Source organism: Falco cherrug, chromosome 3 (genome assembly GCF_023634085.1).
Source record: "Falco cherrug isolate bFalChe1 chromosome 3, bFalChe1.pri, whole genome shotgun sequence".
Taxonomy (NCBI): domain Eukaryota; kingdom Metazoa; phylum Chordata; class Aves; order Falconiformes; family Falconidae; genus Falco; species Falco cherrug.
The window spans coordinates 115,698,670-115,717,864 of NC_073699.1; the positions used below are offsets into that span (position 1 = coordinate 115,698,670).

General features: G+C 61.4%; 2 protein-coding genes and 1 long non-coding RNA gene across 3 annotated transcripts; 1 reads left to right on the forward strand and 2 right to left on the reverse strand.

Moving 5' to 3' along the window:
• Positions 1 to 319: 319 nt before the first annotated feature.
• LOC114017270 (uncharacterized) lies at positions 320 to 1,450 on the forward strand. Its single transcript, XR_003562216.2, has 2 exons — positions 320 to 1,077; positions 1,189 to 1,450. It is a non-coding gene; the product is annotated as an uncharacterized LOC114017270 (long non-coding RNA).
• Positions 1,451 to 5,925: 4,475 nt separating this feature from the next.
• LOC102057334 (digestive cysteine proteinase 1-like) lies at positions 5,926 to 10,251 on the reverse strand. Its single transcript, XM_055705382.1, has 11 exons — positions 10,203 to 10,251; positions 9,583 to 9,642; positions 9,146 to 9,238; positions 8,828 to 9,000; positions 8,293 to 8,533; positions 7,655 to 7,856; positions 7,363 to 7,556; positions 7,134 to 7,225; positions 6,886 to 7,047; positions 6,475 to 6,664; positions 5,926 to 6,276 (listed from the first exon to the last, which is right to left on the reverse strand). The coding sequence occupies exons 1-11, from the start codon at positions 10,249 to 10,251 to the stop codon at positions 6,089 to 6,091; spliced, it is 1,644 nt and encodes a 547-aa protein (XP_055561357.1). The 3' UTR covers positions 5,926 to 6,088.
• Positions 10,252 to 11,847: 1,596 nt separating this feature from the next.
• On the reverse strand, positions 11,848 to 17,749 carry LOC102055523 (digestive cysteine proteinase 1-like). Its single transcript, XM_055705141.1, has 11 exons — positions 17,594 to 17,749; positions 16,331 to 16,390; positions 15,978 to 16,070; positions 15,689 to 15,861; positions 14,709 to 14,952; positions 14,442 to 14,637; positions 14,126 to 14,319; positions 13,489 to 13,580; positions 13,241 to 13,402; positions 12,439 to 12,628; positions 11,848 to 12,204 (listed from the first exon to the last, which is right to left on the reverse strand). Exons 1-11 carry the CDS (start codon positions 17,643 to 17,645, stop codon positions 12,017 to 12,019), a joined length of 1,644 nt encoding a protein of 547 aa, XP_055561116.1. The 5' UTR covers positions 17,646 to 17,749; the 3' UTR covers positions 11,848 to 12,016.
• Positions 17,750 to 19,195: the final 1,446 nt, after the last annotated feature.

Here is a 19,195-nt window from a genome sequence, read left to right on the forward strand (position 1 = left end):
GGCGGAGCGGACCCGCCTCCTCCCCCGCCCTGTCCCTCCGCGGGCGGTGGGGAAGGGGAAGCGGTAACGTCAGGCGGGGAGCGCTGCGCGCGCCGCCGTAATGCAACCGCCCGCCCCGCCCCCCCTCGCCCCCGTGACGTCCCGGGGGCGCGCGGCGCTGCGGAGGTCGCGCGAGATCGCGCGTGGGGCGTGGGGAAAGGGCGTGGGGGGGGGCTGGCCCACAAGGCCTTGCGGGAGAGGACCCGGAAGTGGGGCTGGGCCGGGGGCTGAGCTGAGCAGAGCTGGGCCGGGGGCAAGGGGCTGGGGCGGGCCGGGGGGCTGAGCTAGGCCGAGCCAGAGCCGGGGGAAGGGGCTGGGCTGGGTCAGGCCAGGCCAGGCCAGGGCCGAGGGAAGGGACTGAGCTGAGCTGGGCCAGGGCCAAGCCTGGGCCGAGGGAAGGGGCAGGGCCGCGCCGGGGGCTGAGTTGAGCTGAGCGGGGCCGGGTCAGAGCCGAGGGAAGGGGCTGGGCTGGGCCGGGCCAGGGTCAAGGGAAGGGGTTGAGCTGGGCTGGGTTGAGCCAGGCTAAGGCCGGGGGAAGGGGCAGAGCCTGGCCAGGGCAAGGTGAAAGGCAGGGGAGTAGCTGGTGTGTGTTAGGGGCGAGTAGGTTGAGGGGATGTGCTGGCCCGGGGGAGGCTGGGGGCAGGGAGAGGGGACCCGGCAGGGCTGGGGAGCTGCTCCAGGGAGGGGCAGGCCTCTGTGGAGGTGGGTGAAGGAGGGTCAGGCCTGGAGGAAGGGAGGTAGCAGAAGACTGTGGGGAGGAGGAGGTGTCTCTACCTTGAGAGTGGAGCTGAGGGGAAGCAGAGTCACAAGGGCTGGAGACAGAGGAAGGGTAGGGGCAGAGGGAAAACTGCACCTGAAAGGTTGAGGGAAAGAGAATTGCAGGAAAAGGAAGGAAGAATGAGGTAGGAGGTAATGTCTGCAGCAAAAGGAAAACCTTCACGTGAACTTGTTTCCCCCTTCGCTCTGACTCCTGGCCCGCTGCTAGGGCAGCTGTTCATCTGCAAGCCCCAGGCACAGCCAGGGCCGTGATTTGCATGGGTGGGTCTGCCTGTGGTTTGGGGCAGGGTCAGTGCTGTGTTTACACCACAGCTTGGATGCTGGAGCTTGCTGCTCCAGACACTGGGAACATTTGCCCCTGTTTTGTTTCAGGTACGAGGCGGGACCCCAGTTGCTGCAGCACAGACAGATCATCCACCGCACACACAGTGCTCATTTTTTTAAAATCAAGTAGTCATAACTTTTTTACAATGTGACACAGAACAGCTGCTGTGAGCTCACATATATGCTGCCTGCCCAAACAAAGCAGGGAATTAAAGCTTCTTGGAGTTAAAAGTTCACTCTGTAGATTCAAGATTGAGTGAACAAAAGGCAGTAACTACTCGGTTGTGTTAATAAAGCCCTAGCAGTGTGATCTGGTTCCTTTTGTGTCTGAATTGCCTGACATTCCTGTGTTCTTGCACCTTTCTCTCTGTAAGACCATAAGAGATCCCTTGAAATCTTTGGGAAACTTCTTTCCCCACTTTTTTTTTTTTTTTTAACACCAGATGACAGAGTATTCCCAGTCCTAGCTTGTGCAAGTGGTGAAGCTGAAATACGAGATGCTCACTGCAGTGCTCAGCCTTTCCCAAGAAGGACCGGGGGAGTGTCTTGGGTTTTTAGTAAGGCTGCGTGGGTGTGCATATTAAACTGAAATTCTGCTGTGCTTGGCTACCTCGGGGACTAGTTATAATCACCGGGCAAATATGCTGTCTGTAGGAGAAATACTTAATTTCATGAAATTTGTTGCATTGTGCTGGATGCTAGATTGTGATTGGGAAATATCAGTCGGTGAAAGCAGAAGGCAGAGCTTGGCAGAGGCGGTGGATGGCTTTAAACAAAACCCTCCTCGCAGCTCAGGAGCTGCTGTGCTCCGAGGAGAGGTTCTTGGGGAAATCAGGCAGAGGTGGAGGACTGGGGTTGCCCAGCTTTCTGGGGTTTGACAGCGCACCTGGAAAATGTAAACACCACGAGCGATCTCTTGCAAGAAATAAAACCTCAAAGTCGGGGGTGGGGCGGGGGGGGGCGGGTTGCCATTATCTCGAGCTGAAGGAAAAGGAACAATTTCGTTTCAGAGCGTGAACAACAAACCTGCCAGAGCAGTCACGGCCGCCAAGGGAAAAAGATTTGGCTAAGGAAGAGCATTTGTAAAGCTGCTACTGAAGGAAGTGTAATAAGAAACGTTTAGAAAGCCACTGCCTCGGTGATTTTCCAGGATAGCCTCGTTAGCAGTAAAGCAGTTTCTAGCTTTGCAGAGCCTGAAAGACTTCAGATCACACTGGATGCAACCCTTTGTACCCCAAAAAAGCTCCAGGTGCTGCATTAGATAGCAAAAGTGAGGTGGCCTCCCCCTGAATCATTATGTTTGCCATCCTAAAACCTCAGAGCTCTGTAACACGTGTCCTTTCCCTCCATGAGTCACCCAGCTCCATCCTGACCCAGCTCTGGAGACCCAGACCCCCAGAGGCCCCTTCCCCAGGGTGCAGGAGTGTTGTTATGAGCTCATGATCAGCCCCCCCACCCCACCCTGGGTTGTCTGGAGCATTTGGGAGCCAAGAAGTTGCCAAAGCAAGTTTGATTCAGCTGCTGTTCTTTAACACCGTCTGTGGTTCTCTGTAAATCACTAACAGATAATATTTTCATATTCTGGCTCTCTCCATGTCCCCTGCTTTCTGAATAATTACCTTGTTTTGTGCGAGCCGTAAGAGGTTTTCACAGATAATTCATCCAGCACTGAAAGGCAGCCAGCTTTTGGGCTGGAGCACATTTTCTGGCCACCTGGCATTGCTGCACAGAGGTCTGCGCTGGAGCGCAGCTGCCTCCGGAGGGAAGCGCAGTATCCAGGACAGCCGAGGGCAGGGCGAGAAACCAAACCCAGCTGAAATCCCAGCCGCCCTTCCTCGGAGAATAATTTAGCTTGGCAAACTCAGCCCACCCTGAATTTCTGGATGTGTGGACAGATTGATCCCGCAGATCTGGATGCTCTCACCCACAGAAAGGCCGTTTCACTGCAAACAAAACACCTCTCGGGAGCCGTTTGTGGCGGCGTGCTCTGCCTCAGCTTGCATCCCGTGTCCTGGCCGGCGCTGAGCTCTGCGAGAGCGGGTGGGTCAGAGCTCAGCGTGGGGCTGGGATGGCCCCAAGGTTCCCACTGCCGTCCCAGGGTTGATGGGGGGCAGCCAGGAGAAACGATCATCCCTGTGCCAGCTTGTCCCGGCAGCTCCCAGAACGGGCCACCAAAGGTGCCGGGGTTATTGCCGTCATTGCTGTGCTGAGGGGCTTCGAGGAGATGTCAGCAGCCCTGGCCTACGGCCTCCATCGCCCTGATGGAGAGCACGATGTCCTCAGCTTTAACATGCACCTTGAGGGCTATCAGCATCTTCACTGTAGACAGGGAGGTTGTTGAGGTAAAAGCCGCAGTTAGGGACACTCCCCTGGGAGGTGATGACCACTTGGTGAGCATCTTCACGGATGAATTCTTAAAGAAGCATCAGGAGAGCATCAGGCAGGACAAAGGAGCTGTTGGAGGCTCAGGAAAGCCTGCAAGGGTGCCAGACGGACTCCCACCTCCAGCATGGAAGCCACCATCAGCTTGGACAGCCTCTAGAGGGATCAGCTTGCAGGCAGACGTTCCCATGCCCAGTTCAAGCACCTGGGCACCAAACACTTGGCTGGCAGATGCCAAGAAGGAGCAGCTGAACAAGGAGGAGACCCTGAAGGTGGCAGAGGACTCTCAGAAATACCAAGGACTACTTCTGGTCCTGTGTGTTCTGCATGAAGCTGACCTAGGAGACACCTGGAACTGCTTCACCCTGCAGGCCAAGAAGATGGGATTCTCAAGGGGGCATATGGGAGGTAGATGCCAAATCCTCTCAGCTTTCACTCTCCAGGCAGTGCTCGCTCCCCATAAAGCACCAGCCTCAGCTGATATTTCACCATCAAGGCATCACATTTGGGGAGCTGCCTGCATAAGCTGGCAAGCTAGAGATGCAGGGTATGCAGGCAATGTGCCTTTTCTGAAGGAAGCCTTAAATGCATACCTTTGGGCCAGCTGTGCTTTCAATAAAAAGCAGGACTCAGAGTGGCTGTTCTTTGCTACGCTCTGCAAAACCTGGAGCAGCTCTGAGGTTCAGTTGTCGAGGGGAGTCTGGAGGTTGCAGCTCACCCGGGCTGGGAGCCAGAAGCCGAGGCTGGCTCTGGAAACAGCATGGAGACATCAAACGTCTCTTCAGGTATGTCCTTTCTCATTTTCTCCTTTTTCAAATATAATAAATGGATCTTTTTTTAAGTTCCCAGCCATCCTTAACTACCCACGCTCAGAACTGCTATCCCTAATGCCACAAATGCAAAATTTCAGGCTTCCTGCTAAATGCTTCCGGGGGGTGCAAAGCCTCCAGCTCTCAAAGCCACCTGCGTGTTCAGCAGCAAATTCAGAACATCACCTATCCAAAGGGAGCCTGAAAGTCACGGTTCCCTGAAAGTCAAAGCATGTTTTATCGACTGCAGTCAAGAGAATCAAAGATCTGGAGACCTGGACTCCCACAGAATAAACCACATTATTCCTGTGCAGTGATCATTTCTCTCCCAGACACGAATTCGAGTCAGCACCCCTGCTGAGAATGATTAAAGACCACTTCAGAAATCAGTGCAGCAAATTGTAAAATAAGCAGGTGAACAAGTGAAAGAAAACAAGAAAATATTATGACCTGCCACCCTCAATTGGGAGCAATCACATCGCCTGGAAGGAAGCGCTGCTCCCTGGGTGCTGCCGGCCGGTGCTTGCAGTGAGGAAGCGCGGTGGCTGACCCTGGCTGTTTGCTATTAAAAAAAAGGGTGTAGCCATGGAGCCATGGGGGGATGTCACTTCTCAACCACCAGAAGCCCATTCCGGGGGAAGATGCAGCCTGTGCACATGCTGATACAAGCCAGGCTTATACCCCTTTTGTAGGCTCCCCTTGCAGCTGCCTGGCTGCTAATTGGGCTCTTAAATTGGGAAGGCAGAGCCTGGTGGTGCCAGCAGCTCTCACCTAGGGGCTCTGGGCTGCCTGCCAGGGTGGATGTGATCAGACCCCCAGAAATGAGCCTTCACACTACCCTGATACCCAGCCTGGACACCCCAAGAGCAGCACTAGCCTCGTTAGCCCCTCAGCTCTTGGTCAGGCTGCCCCATGGCCATGCAGGTTTTGGGGTAAAGCACTGGAGCAAGTGGAGACAAAAGGAGCACAACAGCTCTGGGGTGGCAGCTCCAAGCCCAGCTGCTCCCCAGGAGGTTGGAGAAGCCCCCCTGATGTGTCCTGGATGGAATGAGCTGGGTCTCCTTTGGGCTCCCTCCATCCCAAGGGCTCGGGAGGGAAACCCTCAGAAGCTCTGCTTTTCCCCCCAGATGCGTGGGGAAACTGAGTCACCAAGCCCTGGCCCACGCAGGAGCCTGGGGAGAGGCTGAGCCAAGGATCCAGGTGTGCCAAGAGACACTGGGTGCTGGGGGCTGCCCTGGTGGGGGGCAGCTCCCTGCTTCCCTGTGTGATGCCGGCAGCAGGGATGGGGTGGTGCAGTTGGGCACAGGAGGGCTCTGAGCCCAGCCCAGCCTCTGAGAGTGGATTCAGGCTCCCTGCTGGGGCAGGGGGTGCTGGCACTTCTGGGGGTGGCACTGAAAACTGGTGTTAGGGCACACAACCCAAACGGGTGAGGCTGGGCTGAGCATTGGGTGAAACTCATCCCACAGAGGGCTGCAGAAGGCAGCCATGGCAAGGGCTGTGGCTGGCGGTGGGGGGGGCTAAGGCTGGTGGAAGACACCTGAGCATGACAGACAGGATCACTTCTACAGGCTTTTATGGCCAAAATGGTAAAATATCTCTCCAGGGGGTTGAGAGCATCCTCCGACCTCCTGTCCGAGCTGCCCCCTTCAGCCCTGCAAACACCTCCCAGGGCCCCTCATCCCTCTGCCAGCCCCCATCCAGCTGGAGCTGCCCAAGGGGACACAGAGGGGACAGGGCACATGTGGGGCCGTGTCTCATCAGGCCAGGATGGGGAAGGAGGCGGCAGTGGCCACACCGCAGTTATTGTCCTTCATGGCCATGAGGACATAGCCATCGTTGCCCCAGTATGTGGACCAGGAGTTCTTGATGAGCCAGTAGCTCTTGCCTTGCAGGACCCCGTAGCCCACGGCCAGCACTGCGTGGTCCAGCGCCGATGTCTCATTTCCTGGCCAGGAGGAGAGAAGAAAACAGAGCCATCTTATTCCCCATCCCTTGGAGCTGGAGCTCGTTCCTGATGCAGCGAGTGGCCCCATATCCCCTGGCTCAGAGCTCAGCGGGGAGGTAACTACCACCCGGCAAATATTTTTGCCTATCCCAGCTCCCATGAGTGGGACACAGAGCCCCCTGGGTTGGCTGGACTCACCACAGCGGGGCTCCTCGTAGACACCGTTGGCGTAGAAGGTGAAGGACTTGTGCGAGGCGTCGATGTTGACGGCCACGGGGCCGTGCTTGACCAATGCAGCCTTCAGCGCGGTGGCACTGCCCGGCTCCACGCTGGCGTAGCCGGTGAGTTGGCCCAGCAGCTCCGACTGGTTGCAGTGGCAGTAGCCATTCTAGGGGGGGGAGGCGGGGGTGTCAGCAGGGCAAGTGGGGGGGTCTGACCCACCCCAGCCAGGGGGAAGGAGGGAGAGGGTCAGCTCAGATGGAGCATCCATAAATCAAAGTAGAGCCTCCATCCACTGCCGGAGGCTTGATGGCTGATTTGGGAGCGCCTGGGGGGAAGGATTGGGGAAGGGGTAGCGCTGCACCCCCCAAGCAACACTGCCACCCTCACCTGCCCCAGGTAGGGCCCGTAGGACTCGGTGCTGGCGATGCCACCGTGCTTCATGATCCACTCGTAGGCTCTCCACTCCTCGCCCCCGTCGCAGGCGTAGTTCCCGAAGCCCCAGGAGCAGTCGATGAGGACTTGTTGGGACAGGGGGGTCAGCACGCCGGTCTGTGGGGAGACACATGCTGCAGGGATGGGGACAGGCACCCTCCAGGCACCCTGGCCATCCCTACGGGGCACAGCCCCGCTCTCACCTTGAGGAAGAGGGCACCCTCCATCGCGCCCGTCGTGGCGAAGCTCCAGCAGGACCCGCAGACAGCCTGGTCCTTCACAGGGGTGACAGCACCTGGGGACAGCGGGACGGGCACACATTTAGCAGAGCAGTGAAGGATGCTACCTGTCCCTCCGCAAACCCTGGCATGCACAGCTGACCCCCGTGCACACTCCAGGCCTGCACACTGGTGGTACCAGCTCCCTCCTCACCATACAGCCGCCAGTCGAGGCTCTCGGGCAGGATGAGGCCGGCGTAGAGCTCGGTGGGGAAGGGCTGCCCGTTGTTGGGAGCCCCGCTCCGGCGCCGGCCCCGCAGGGCAGCCAGCTCCTGGGGCGTGCGGTCGGCCAGGTGGTTCAGCGCCAGCGTGTAGGAGAGCGCGGCGCGGTTCCTCGAGTGCACGAACCTGCAGCAGAGCAGACTTGCTGCGAGAGGGGAGCGAGGGACCACGCTGGCCACCCCAACCCTGAGCACCCCCCAGCCTGTCCCCCTGGCATCCTGTACCGCATGTTATGGATGAAGGTGCGCTTGCGATGCTCGTGCTCCTCCTCGCTGTTGTAGCTCTTCCCGAACCGCTCCTTGTAGTGGTGGAAGAGGTGGTGGTGGACATGGTCCATCTCTGGTGCCCTCCCCACAAACTCCTGCATGGGGTTGGCCATGATGCGGTGCTCGGGGCTGGCTGTGGGCCACTGCTTGCACTGCACCCCTGCCATGAGACACGGACACCTCCTGAGCAGGGACAGTCCCTCCCAGCCCCCCAGCCGTGGTGCACAGCGTGGTCACCCCCAAAACCACTGGGGCTGCCCATCCCGTACAGACACATGGGTGCGGGGGTGATCTGCATCCACACTTCCAGAGCCGCTCCCGAGCACCCGCCATCCCACCCAGAACCCTGCGCTCTGGCACGGGGGAGCCAACAGCAGGAAAGCACCTGCATCACCCCAGCTATCGACATTAATTAAATTCCTCCCCTGCTGTTTTCCCAAGCAAAGCAATTCACCCAAATTATCAGTCTTATAAAAAAAAAAAAAACAAACCAAAACCAAAAAAACACAAACCAAAAACAAACGGTGGAAGGGGTGCTGCATTTTGGTGGCCACACTAGCCACCGGCTGGGCGGCACGGTGGCTGGGGACACTCACCCTCGGGGAGATGGAAGACGCTGGGAGGGAAGCGGTGGCTGAAGGAGGAGTAGTCGATCTCGTACTTGTCATAGTGGGAGCCCAGGAGGCTGTTGAAGCCGTGCACCTCGTAGTGCAGGGGCACAGGGCCGTGGGCAGAGCTGCCCACCCGCAGCGTGTAGACGTTCTTCTTGTGACCCCAGTAGGAAACGTTCTGCCAGACGGCGCAGTGCTGCCCACGGAAGCGCTCCTCCCGCACCCGCTGGGCACAGCGCATGCGTCAGGGACCAGGGTGCCACACCGGCACCATGCCCCCAGTGAGCTGGGGCACCCCACAGTGATGGCACCCCATCCTGCGTGATGCCACCCTGGATGTAACCCCTCCATCTCCATCACCCCTGGCCTCATCCAGCCTTGTATTTACCCATACCCAGCCAGGGAAGGCTGCTCCGCCCTTGTAGAGAGGTAGCCATCAAACGCCCTGTACCTATGGGGGTGTCCCTTGTCCCCTCCCCTGCCCCATCCTGCATTTTGGAGGACTGTGCCCGGGGCTCACCTTGAAGTTGTCCAGGCTGGGGAAGACACTCTGCGGGGCGATAAGGTCCCTGTTGGTGCCATTGATGCGGAAGCACTTGCGGACGTTGACCTCTGTCTCCGTTGTCTCAGGCGTCACCTTGAAGCTGGCCCCGAAGGGCTCGATGGAGCCAAACTGGTAGGTGACCACTTGGCCTGGGGATGAGGACAGCGTTAAGGTCAAGCCAAGCCCCCGGGTCCTGGTGTGGTGATGGCTGCCAGGGCTTTCCCAGGGCACAGGAGCGTCCTGGGGCAGGAGGAGGGTGAGGGATGGAGGGGACGGACCCCTTTCTGCACCCACCGCCATAGTACTCGATGCGGCTTTTCCCACCAGTGAGGTTGTACCAGGCTTCGAAGGGCTCCCTGATCTCTGCGTAAGGCAGGCTGATGACTCCTGCGGACACAGAGGGGCCGGGCTCGGGGGGCTGCGGGGGGCTGATCCCCGGGGACATCCCCCATCCCCCTGCCCCGAGCCTGTGGCTGAGAGGGGAGCACAGGGTGGGCAGGGAGCACCCCAGAGCCCCACAGCATCACCCCCCTCCTCCACCCCTGGCCACCACCGGCAGCACCCAACGGCAGCGATGCACCCCAGCCCCTGGGTTTCGTGGGGGAATTGGAGCCTCCTCGGCTTGGGCACGTCACATGGGAGCTGGTGGCTGGAGGTGCCCGAGGGACCCCCTCGGGCAGCATGGCAGCGATGGCACCATCCCAGTGGGGTGCCCTGTCCCCAAGCCCTACCTGTGACATGGTAGATGTCCCCAAACGTGGGTGTCTCCAGAGAAGCTCTGCACTCTGCTTCTAGAAGAAAAACAGAAACAAACCCCGAACCCCTTTACACTGCTGATTACCCAGCTCTCCATGGCAGGGGCTGGCAGCAGTGCTGGTCCCTGGCTCATTGTCCCCCCGGAGAGGGGGACAGCCCCAGGGGAGCACGTGCTGGTGGCAGTGCTGGGAAGGCTCCCACCTGCCTGGGCAGTGCAGAGAACAGGGGTCTGCAAGCCAGGGCTCCCTGCTTCTCCACCAGCTCTCTGGCCAATCCAGAGCCACCCCCACCACCACCCCCCACTCTCCTTGGGGTGCAGCCAGCTCAGGGGCACCCCAAGCCCCCATGCACACCCCAGGACATGAGGGGCAACTGTATGCACCCCCATATGGCACACGCAGAGTGTGCCCACTGTCCCTGCACTACTCCAGGCACAGGGATAGGGACAGGGCAGCCCCATCCCAAGGCCAGGACCCCACAGCAGCCCAGGACCACCACAGTGCCCAGGCTAAGGGGCACAATGGCATCCCCCTGTGACGGGGGCACGGCCTCGGTGTGTTCCCCCCCTCCGAGCTTGGCCAAGGTGGGTGCTTACCCAGCATCGTGGCGGCCCCCAGCACCAGCAGCCACCCCAGCCCCTCCATCCTGCGCACTCCAGCCCTGCACCCATGGGTGGCTTAAATATGGCTGGTGGGTGGGCAAAGAGCTGCAGGCAGCCAACAGGCAGAGCCCCGTCCTTCCCTTGGCTGGGGCTAGACCAAGGAGGAGGTGTGGCTTTACATTGCCCCCCCATGGGCACCCATGGGTGTCTTTCTCACCCATACTAGGGTGGGTGCTGATGCTGTGTGCTTGCAGGGTTTGGGGCAGGGGGAGCAGGATGGGACCCAGACCCCTGTGGGACCCCATGGCATGGCCATCCCCTGGGGCAAGGGTGGGTGCCCCAGGGATCGGGGGCTTGGTGCTGGGGTCCCTTTGCTCCCACCCATCCTGCATGGCAGTTTGCAGCCAGGCTTTGCTGCAATCAGTGTGCTGCGAGCAGGGGGAGCATCGGCAGCAACCCAAGGCAATGGGACCCTGCCAGGCACCCCAGAGCCCCTCTGGGTGCTCCCTGCCCTCCTGGAACAGGAGCCAAGGTGTCTCACCAAAGGCAGCGCTGGGCAGTGGTGGGGAGATGGGGCCCGTTGGCATCCCTGCATCCTTCTGCATACACCACCAGGGGTAAGGATGCAATTGGGGGGGGGGGTTAATTGGAAAAAGGGGAAAGATGCAGATGAAATGTCAGGAGTGACATGGAAAAACGGACCCTGTGAGGACAGCAGCGGTGTCACTGCAGCAGAGTGGCCTTCACCCCTCCCACTTGCTGCGCGTCCAGCTGGCCCCCAGCCCAAGGTGACAGCGAGCGCCTGTGGGGCTGCCTGAGCCCAAAACAAAGCCGATAAGGGCTTGGCATAGCCTGGCTGCATGTGCCACGGGCTTTCGGGTCCAATTCAGCTGTACCCCTGGGTGCAGGGCTGGGCTGATGCACCCCGTACTGCAGCACCTCCCCAGGGACCAGCACCACCACTGTCAAAGCGCCCCAACCCATGCAGAGATGCATCCTGCCCCAGGGATGTACCAGCGAAGACAGGAGACCACCAGGGTCAGGACAGAGGCACCTTCCCACCCCATCTGCGGGATCCTCATGCGCTGACCCTGCTCTCCCAGGAGGGCTCGATTCTGAACGAGGAGCACCCAGGTGAGCCATGGCCATGGTGTAAAGTGCCTTTCCTGGATGGGGGCAGCCCCACAGGGTGAAGGGGAGCCTGGCTCGTGGCGCTGGCAAACACCGCCGGTGACATCCCCACCCATAGCCACAACAGGGACCTGGGCAGTGGGGCAGAGGGTGGCTGCCTTCCCCCCTCCCCAACACCCCACCAGGAATTTCTTGTCTCAGCAGGAGTCCCTGGGGTTGTTTGTGCTCCACCTTGAGAGATAGGGCTGGAAAAGCCGCTCCCCTCGCCCTGGGTGTCTGGGACTGTCTGCAAGAGCCAGCTGGCTCTGCCAGGCGGAGTGGTCCCCTCACCAGGAGGCCCCTGTGGTCCCACAGGACAAAGAAAAACAAGCTGGGGGACAGGGACCTGTGCAGGGGACAGATGTGTTGCATGCTGCAGGCACTGGGGTCTGCAAAGGGGGCAGAGCTGGGCAGCCAGCGACTGAGTCCCTGCTGTAGAAGCAAACCAGTATTTTTCCAAGGTCTTTATTGGCAAGCCCACAGCTGGGTCCCCATCCTGCCCCTTGTCCAGCACCCCATGGCCCTGTCCCACTGTGTGCCCAGCTTCCTGCTGCGTGATGGCTCACACTGAAGGGCTGCTCCAGGGATGCGTGTCGAAAGCATCACCGAGGGCTCTCCCTGCAGAGCTGAGAGGTGGCTCAGGCCAGGATGGGGTAGGTGGCTTCGGTGGCCACACCACAGTTATTGTCCTTCATGGCCATGAGGATGTAGCCATCATTGCCCCAGTATGTGGACCAGGAGTTCTTGATGAGCCAGTAGGTCTCTCCCTGCAGGACCCCATAGCCCACGGCCAGCACTGCGTGGTCCAGCTCTCCAGGCTTGTTCGCTGCAGGGGACAACACAGGAGATGGCTCGTTCAGAAAATCCCTGTCCCGTGAGCATCCCTGCTCCCGTGAGCATCCCTGCTCCCAGGGCTGCTGCAGCGCCGCGGAGGGCTGCGGGGCCGGTTCCCTCCTTCACCCCTGCCAAAGCTGCTTGACAGCAAGGAGGGAAACATGGGTGTCCTGGCATCTCCCTGGGCACCCAGGTGCTCCCGTGCCCTGTGTGTCCTCCAACTCACCACACTTGGGCTCATAGTAGATGCCGTTGGAGTAGAAGGAGAAGGTCTTGTGCGAGGCGTCGATGCTGACGGCCACAGGGCCGTGCTTGTAGATGGCGGCTTTGACTGCCGTGATGTTGCCTGAGGTGACGTTGACATAGCCCGTGATCTTGGCCAGCATCTCAGATTGGTTGTAGTGGCACAAGCCGTTCTGTGGGACCCAGAGGGGGGACACTGTGTCATCAGGAGCCCCCAGATACCCGCACGAGGACGCTGCCCCCGTGCAGCTCTGCTCTAATGCAGGGAGTGATCTAGGATTCAGGCTGAGGCAGCATCCCAGCTCTGACCCCTCTGTCATCCCCTGCCCACCACGGTGGGGGCATTTTCCTGGCTGCTGCAGGGACACAGCATTTCCTACATGCAGCACCGGGAGCTGGCCCTGCACCTGAAGCCTTTGGGGAATTGTTGCCCATGTTTTGCAGCCAGGTCCCCGTCCCAGGGAAGCCCTGCTCCATCCCTGCACCCCAGGGTATGGAGGGACCCATGGCATCACCCATGGGCGGAGGAGCCTTGTCCCTGTTTTGCAAGAAGAGAAACTGAGGCACGTGGTGATGAAACCACCCAGCTGAGCCCCGGGGCTTGGCTTTGGACTGTGCTTTGAACAGCAGGGTGCCTGGCGCCTCAGGGACAAGGTGACATCCCCGTCTCCAGAGCCCATTAGTGCCTCTGACCCATCCTGAGCAGCCCCATCGTGGCTTTAAAGTCCCAGAACACACATCCTGAGAGCTGGGGGACCCCGGCAGGGACACGGGGCCACCCTCACCTGCCCCTTGTAGGTGCCGTAGGACTCGGTGCTGGCGATGCCACCGTGTTTCTTGATCCACTCGTAGGCTCTCCACTCCTCGCCCCCGTCACAGGCGTAGTTCCCGAAGCCCCAGGAGCAGTCGATGAGGACTTGTTGGGACAGGGGGGTCAGCACGCCGGTCTGTGGGGAGACACATGCTGCAGGGATGGGGACAGGCACCCTCCAGGCACCCTGGCCATCCCTACGGGGCACAGCCCCGCTCTCACCTTGAGGAAGAGGGCACCCTCCATCGCACCCGTCGTGGCGAAGCTCCAGCAGGACCCGCAGACAGCCTGGTCCTTCACAGGGGTGACAGCACCTGGGGACAGCGGGACAGGGGGGTGAGAGGCTGGTGCGGCACTGGGGGATGATGGCAGGTGGAAGGGAAACCAAGGCAGGAGTTGGGGACTTGCTGTGCTCCCAGAGCCGGCGCAGCCAGGTCTTGGTGCTAATCAGGGTGGGGGAAAATGTACCAGCAAACTGGGGGGATCCCTGCCCTTGGGTTGGGGCAAGCTCTGGGGGGGTCCCTCCCAGCTGATGGGGACATGGACGAAACCAGATGTGGCTTCAGATGCTACATGTGTTCCATAGGCACCAGACTGAATGAGGGCCAAGTGCTGACCGAGCTGCTTTTTGACAGATAAGCCCCGCTTCTTTCTTCCAGTTGCTGAGCAGAGCGGGGGCCACAGGGACATGGGGACCACAGGGGACCTTGCAGCCCCACGGGCTCCTCAGCACGGTGATGGAGAGCAGGGTGGCTCGGTGGGACATTGCGCTGGCCGGGATGAGTAGCACTCACAGCCTCCACATCGCAGCCTCACGCCATCCCGCAGCACCCTGCCGTCCCGCCGCCCCTGCACCTACCATACATGCGCCAGTCGAGGCTCTCAGGCAGGATGAGGCCGGTGTAGAGCTCGGTGGGGAAGGGCTGCCCGTTGTTGGGAGCCCCGCTCCGGCGCCGGCCCCGCAGGGCAGCCAGCTCCTGGGGCGTGCGGTCGGCCAGGTGGTTCAGCGCCAGCGTGTAGGAGAGCGCGGCGCGGTTCCTCGAGTGCACGAACCTGCCACCGCGACGGGGATGGCACCAGCCGGCACCGATGCCATCTCCCACCGCAGCAGCGGTGAAACCCCGCGGGGACGAGGAGCACCCCTGGGGTGTCGGCATCCCCTCGTCTGCCTGTACCTCATGTTGTGCACGAAGATGCTCTGCCTGTGCTCCAGCTCCCGCGTGGAGCCGTACTGCCGCCCCAGCCGCCTGCGGTAGTGGTGGAAAACCTCGTGGGCCCAGGGCTGGTGCCGTCCCACCAGATCCTCCATGGGGTTTGCCAGCACCCGGTGCTCCGCCACGCTCCCCGGCAGGACCCCACACTTCTTGGTCTCTGGGGAGCAAGGAGGGGATGCCATCAGCCCGAGCCCCACGGGCAGGATGGGGGGCCCCTTCCTGGCTCACCATTGACGGGGATGTCGAAGACGGAGGGGGGGAAGCTGTTGTCGAAGTCGCTGTAGGCGATCTCGTACTTGTCGTAGTGGGAGCCCAGCAGGCTGTTGTAGCCCCGCATCTCGTAGTGGACGGGGGCCACCCCACAGCTGGAGTTGGTCACCCACAGGGTGTAGACGTTCTTCTTCTGCGCCCAGCGAGTGACGTTCTGCCACACAGCACAGTACCGGCCCCGGTAGTACTCCTCACGCAGGAACTGGGGGGGACACCGTGTCAGGGAGAGGGGGACCTGGGTGGGGACCCCACAATCCCCCCCTGCTCCCCATCATCCAGCCCTTTTGCAGGATCCTGTTGCTCCCAGCACACATACAGTGCCTTGCACCAGCCCTCACTGGGATCTCCGGCTTGATCAAGTGGCTCCATGGCCGTTAGCACACATGCACGGGATGGAAAGCAGGGCGAGGATTTGGGGTGCAACACAGGACAGACCCCCCCATCCATCCCTGGGCACACCCCAGTGCGCACAGTGCTGTATGTGCACCCATAGTGGGGGGGAGCCTGTCTGCACCCCCTCTCCAAAAGGCTCTGGGTGTTCCCAAGCCCTCGACCTGCGGGCACGTGTCTGGCTTGGTGACAGCTTGCTGTCCCTGCTGCTCACGTGCTGCCCCCAGCCCTGCCGGAGGCTGGGGCCAACAGGAGCTGAGCTGCCGTGTAGCAACTTGCCTGAGCCATCCCCAAACCCCGGTGTTCATGTGGGCTGCGACACGTTCCAACACGGCTGCTGAGATTGGGAAAGGAGTCGGGAGTCCGGCCCCGATCCGGGTGGGGAAGTGACCCTCCCTGTGCCCTGGGGTGCAGGGGCATGTTCTGGCCTGTCCCAGCACCCTGCAGCCCCTGGGATGGAGAGGAGCACCCCCAGCTGCCCAGCACCCCACCCAGAGCCTGAAGATGCTCCGGGCAGCGGGTCGGATCCAGGCTCTGGCGTTTCTCACCTTGAAGCCATCAATGCTGGGGAAGACGCTCTGAGCCTTGACCACGTCCTCCTTGGAGCCGGGCAGCTGGAAGCATTTCCTGGTGTTCACCTCCTTCTCGGTGGTCTCTGGCGTGATCTTGTACCGCATCCCATAGGGCTTCACCGCTGCCAGCTGGTAGGTTATCACCTGCCCTGTGCCGGTGAGAAGGGGAAACTGAGGCACGGTGGTCCTGCCTGCACCCTGCCTTTGCGCAGGGGGGCGTGCAGGGCAGGCACAGCCCACAGCGGATGGACGCCCACCTGCTTACCCCCATAATATTGGATCCGGCTCTTGTTTCCCGTCAGGTTGTACCAGGCTTCGAAGGGCTCCTCGATCTCGGCATAGGGCAGGTTAATGACACCTGCGAGGTCCCCAGCATGCGACATGGGTCAGCCCCAAGGACTCAGCACCCCAGCACCCCTCCCCGAGTCCCCCAGCACCCACAGAGCATGCGGACCCGCAGCCAGCAGAGCTGTTGTCCCCGTGGGTGCCAGGTCAAGGGGAGGCACTCGGCTGTGGGAAGCTGCCCCAGTTTGGCACTGGGACAGCCTGGTCCTGCCCAGTGCTGAGCATCCTCCGCTCCCCTCACCCCCAGCAAAGGGTGCTGTGGGGTCCTGTTACCTCGGACATGGTAGATGGAACCGAAATGAGGAGGTGGCCGGGAGAGCCCATAGTCCTGTCCTGAAAGGCAGAGAGGAGCAAGGGTGAGTGGGGGCTGCCCCCCCGCCATGGCCGAGCTGGGGATGGGGTGCTCAGGGCAGGAGGCTGCCCAAGCCAGGGCTCCCCTTCCCTGCAGCCCCTTCTGCTCAGGGCAGGGGGGCTTGGCCAAAAGCAGCTCCCCGAGCCCACCAGCGGCACATGGAAAGGGCACTGATGCACTGACACCCTTCCAGGGCCAGATCCAGGGTCAGCACTGCGCCATGACCTCCTGCTACACTGGAGTGAGCCCAGTGATGTTGCACCCCCAGGGAGCCCCAGCTGCTGAGGTGGCTGTTGGGATAATGTCCCTGTGGAAGGCAGTGTCACCCCCAAGGTGACATGGCCATGGCTTTGGGTGATGTTGCCATGGGGGGATGCAGCCAAGCTGTCCCCTGACAGGCAAGGCATAGTTGAAAGGTGCCAGGGAGCTGGCTGGTCCTCGCTGGCATCTCCCAGTGACCTTCCCAATCTCCCTCCGGGCTCCCAGCTTGTGCAACCCCACGCCAACACACCCGCAACTGGGAATGGGCCTTTTCTCTCCGTCAGCGTCTGCCTTCTCCCCTGGAGCGACCCAGCAGCGTCTGCCCCGTGCTCAGCCCCGGGCAGCTGGGACCAGACCTGCCCCTGCTGCTGCACCTGAAAGCCGGGGGGGCAGGGACTGGCAGCCCCTGCTGCCTGCGCCCCATCCCATCCCATGGGTGCCTGTCGCACCCCGGGGCTGGGCACCCACAGGTGGTGCCCATGGCAGGGGGAGCAGCGATAGATCCAGCATAGACCCTGCGGGGGTACGGGTCTGTACCCCCCACCCTGTCTCCTCTCCTCCTGCTGCTGCCAGTGACAGCCTGCCTGGCTCCCCTGCCCGCCCCCCCTGCCCGCTCTTCGCAGGCAGCAAAGCCAGGGCAACAGCTTGTGCTTGTGCACAGGTTAATGCCCATCTGGCTCGATTTAGCTTTATTTTCACCCCCGCAGCCCCGCTGAGCCCTCAAGGGGCGTCCCCCCCACCCACCCCTTCGCCACCCCTTGCAACTCTCCTCTGTCTTGGCGAAACTGCAAATCTGGGGACCCAACAAGCAAGGAATCACTTCCCCAGCGGTGCAGCAGCAGGGAAGCAAGACCTGCCTGGGTGACCCCCACTCCCATCCCCAGGGTGCTCGGCAGGGACAGTGCCACGGGGGACAGACTCACCCCAGACGGTGGTGCAGAGCGCAGAGACCACCAGCCAGCGGAGAACACCCATCCTCGCCGCCCCGGCTCGCCCAGCACCAGCTCTCACCTCTAAGCCAGAGCTGGCGGTGGAAGCAGAGCAGAAGCCAGGGCCCTCCCCAGAGGAGGGAAGGAACCAGCATCATGTGGTGCCTGGCGGGGTGCGCAGGGGGCCGGGCACCCCGGGGTGCTTGGTGGGAAGCGTGTCTCGGCAGGGTGCCTGCGGAGGGAGATGGAGCAATGCTGGGTGCTGCAGGGGGACGGGAGGTGCAGGATGAGCCCTGATGAGCCCCGAGCAGCGTGGTGGTGGGGTGCAGAATGGACGGATCCATGCCCCCACCCCCCACCCCGGCAATGCAATGGGGTGCTTGGGGCTGCGTGTCCCCTTCTTGTGCACCTCCTTGTCCAGGGGTGCAAGGGAGAGGAGCCTCCCTGAGGCTGGGGAGCTCTTCACCAGGCAGCCCCGATGCCGGAGTGATGGGCGGGAGGCAGTGCCCGCAGCAGGGGAGCAGGGCTGTGAGCAGCTTGGCATTACCGAGACTGGGAGCAGTGGGAACCCTTTGCTGGGGGGCTTGCAGGGAAAGGAGGGCTGAGCTGGCCATGGGGCACAGGGAAATGTGAGCACCCCACAGCCAGCTCTGAAGGGACAGGCTGAGCCACCCCAGCACCCAGAGTTTGGGCAGGGGGCTAGAAATGATGCATGTCACCCCTTGCTGCTCAGCCTCTCTGGCTGCAACGAGGGAAACTGAGGCACAGGGCAGCAGCTGGGCTGAAAGAGAGAGCCTGGTCTAGCAAGGCAAGGGAGCATCACCTCCAACCCAGGGAAGCCACCCACCTTCCCCCACACGCTTCCCTGCCTCTGAGGGCTTTGGGGGGTCCCCTGCCCCCTCAGACAATGGGGCAGAGATGGGGACACTCCTGTGGGGGGGATTTACATGCCACCACCCCAATTTCCATCCACACACAGGTAGCAGGTTGGGAGCCCTCTTGGCAAGGCTACTCCCCAGCCCAGGGGGATGTCCCATGCCAGGTAGGGATCCCAAGGGATGGGAGAGCCCACGAGGCCCCCTGCCCCATGCTGCCTGCTCCCTGGGGGTGGGCATTCAGCATCTCCGGCACCCCAGCACCTGTCCTGTGCCAGAGCACCCTGCTGGGGTACAGGCAGCTGGGGGGGGGGGACAAGGGACAGACAACAACACAAGGCTGAGCCAGCTCTTTTCAAGGTGGAGGGCAAATGCCCTCCCAGGGGCTGAAGCTGGGCAGAAACACCTGGGGCCAGGATTTGGGATGGGTCCTGGGAGCCCAGGTGGAGCCTGGAGGGGCTCAGCACTCTGCAGGTGGCCGCTGATGACAGCCCCTGTCCCTGCTGTGCCCACAGTGACAGGGGCTGGCTCCAACCCTGACAGGGGCTGGATCCCCCACCCCAGCAAGGCTCAGAGAGCCCCGAAAACCCCCAAAGCTGGAATTAAAAGGGAGCTGTGGTCCCAAGACAAGTTGGGGGGTGACAAGGTGAGTGTGGCATCAGCCTGGGGGGCAGGTCCCCATCCTGGTGGGGACCTGGGACCTCTGCCAGCCCTGCCTCCC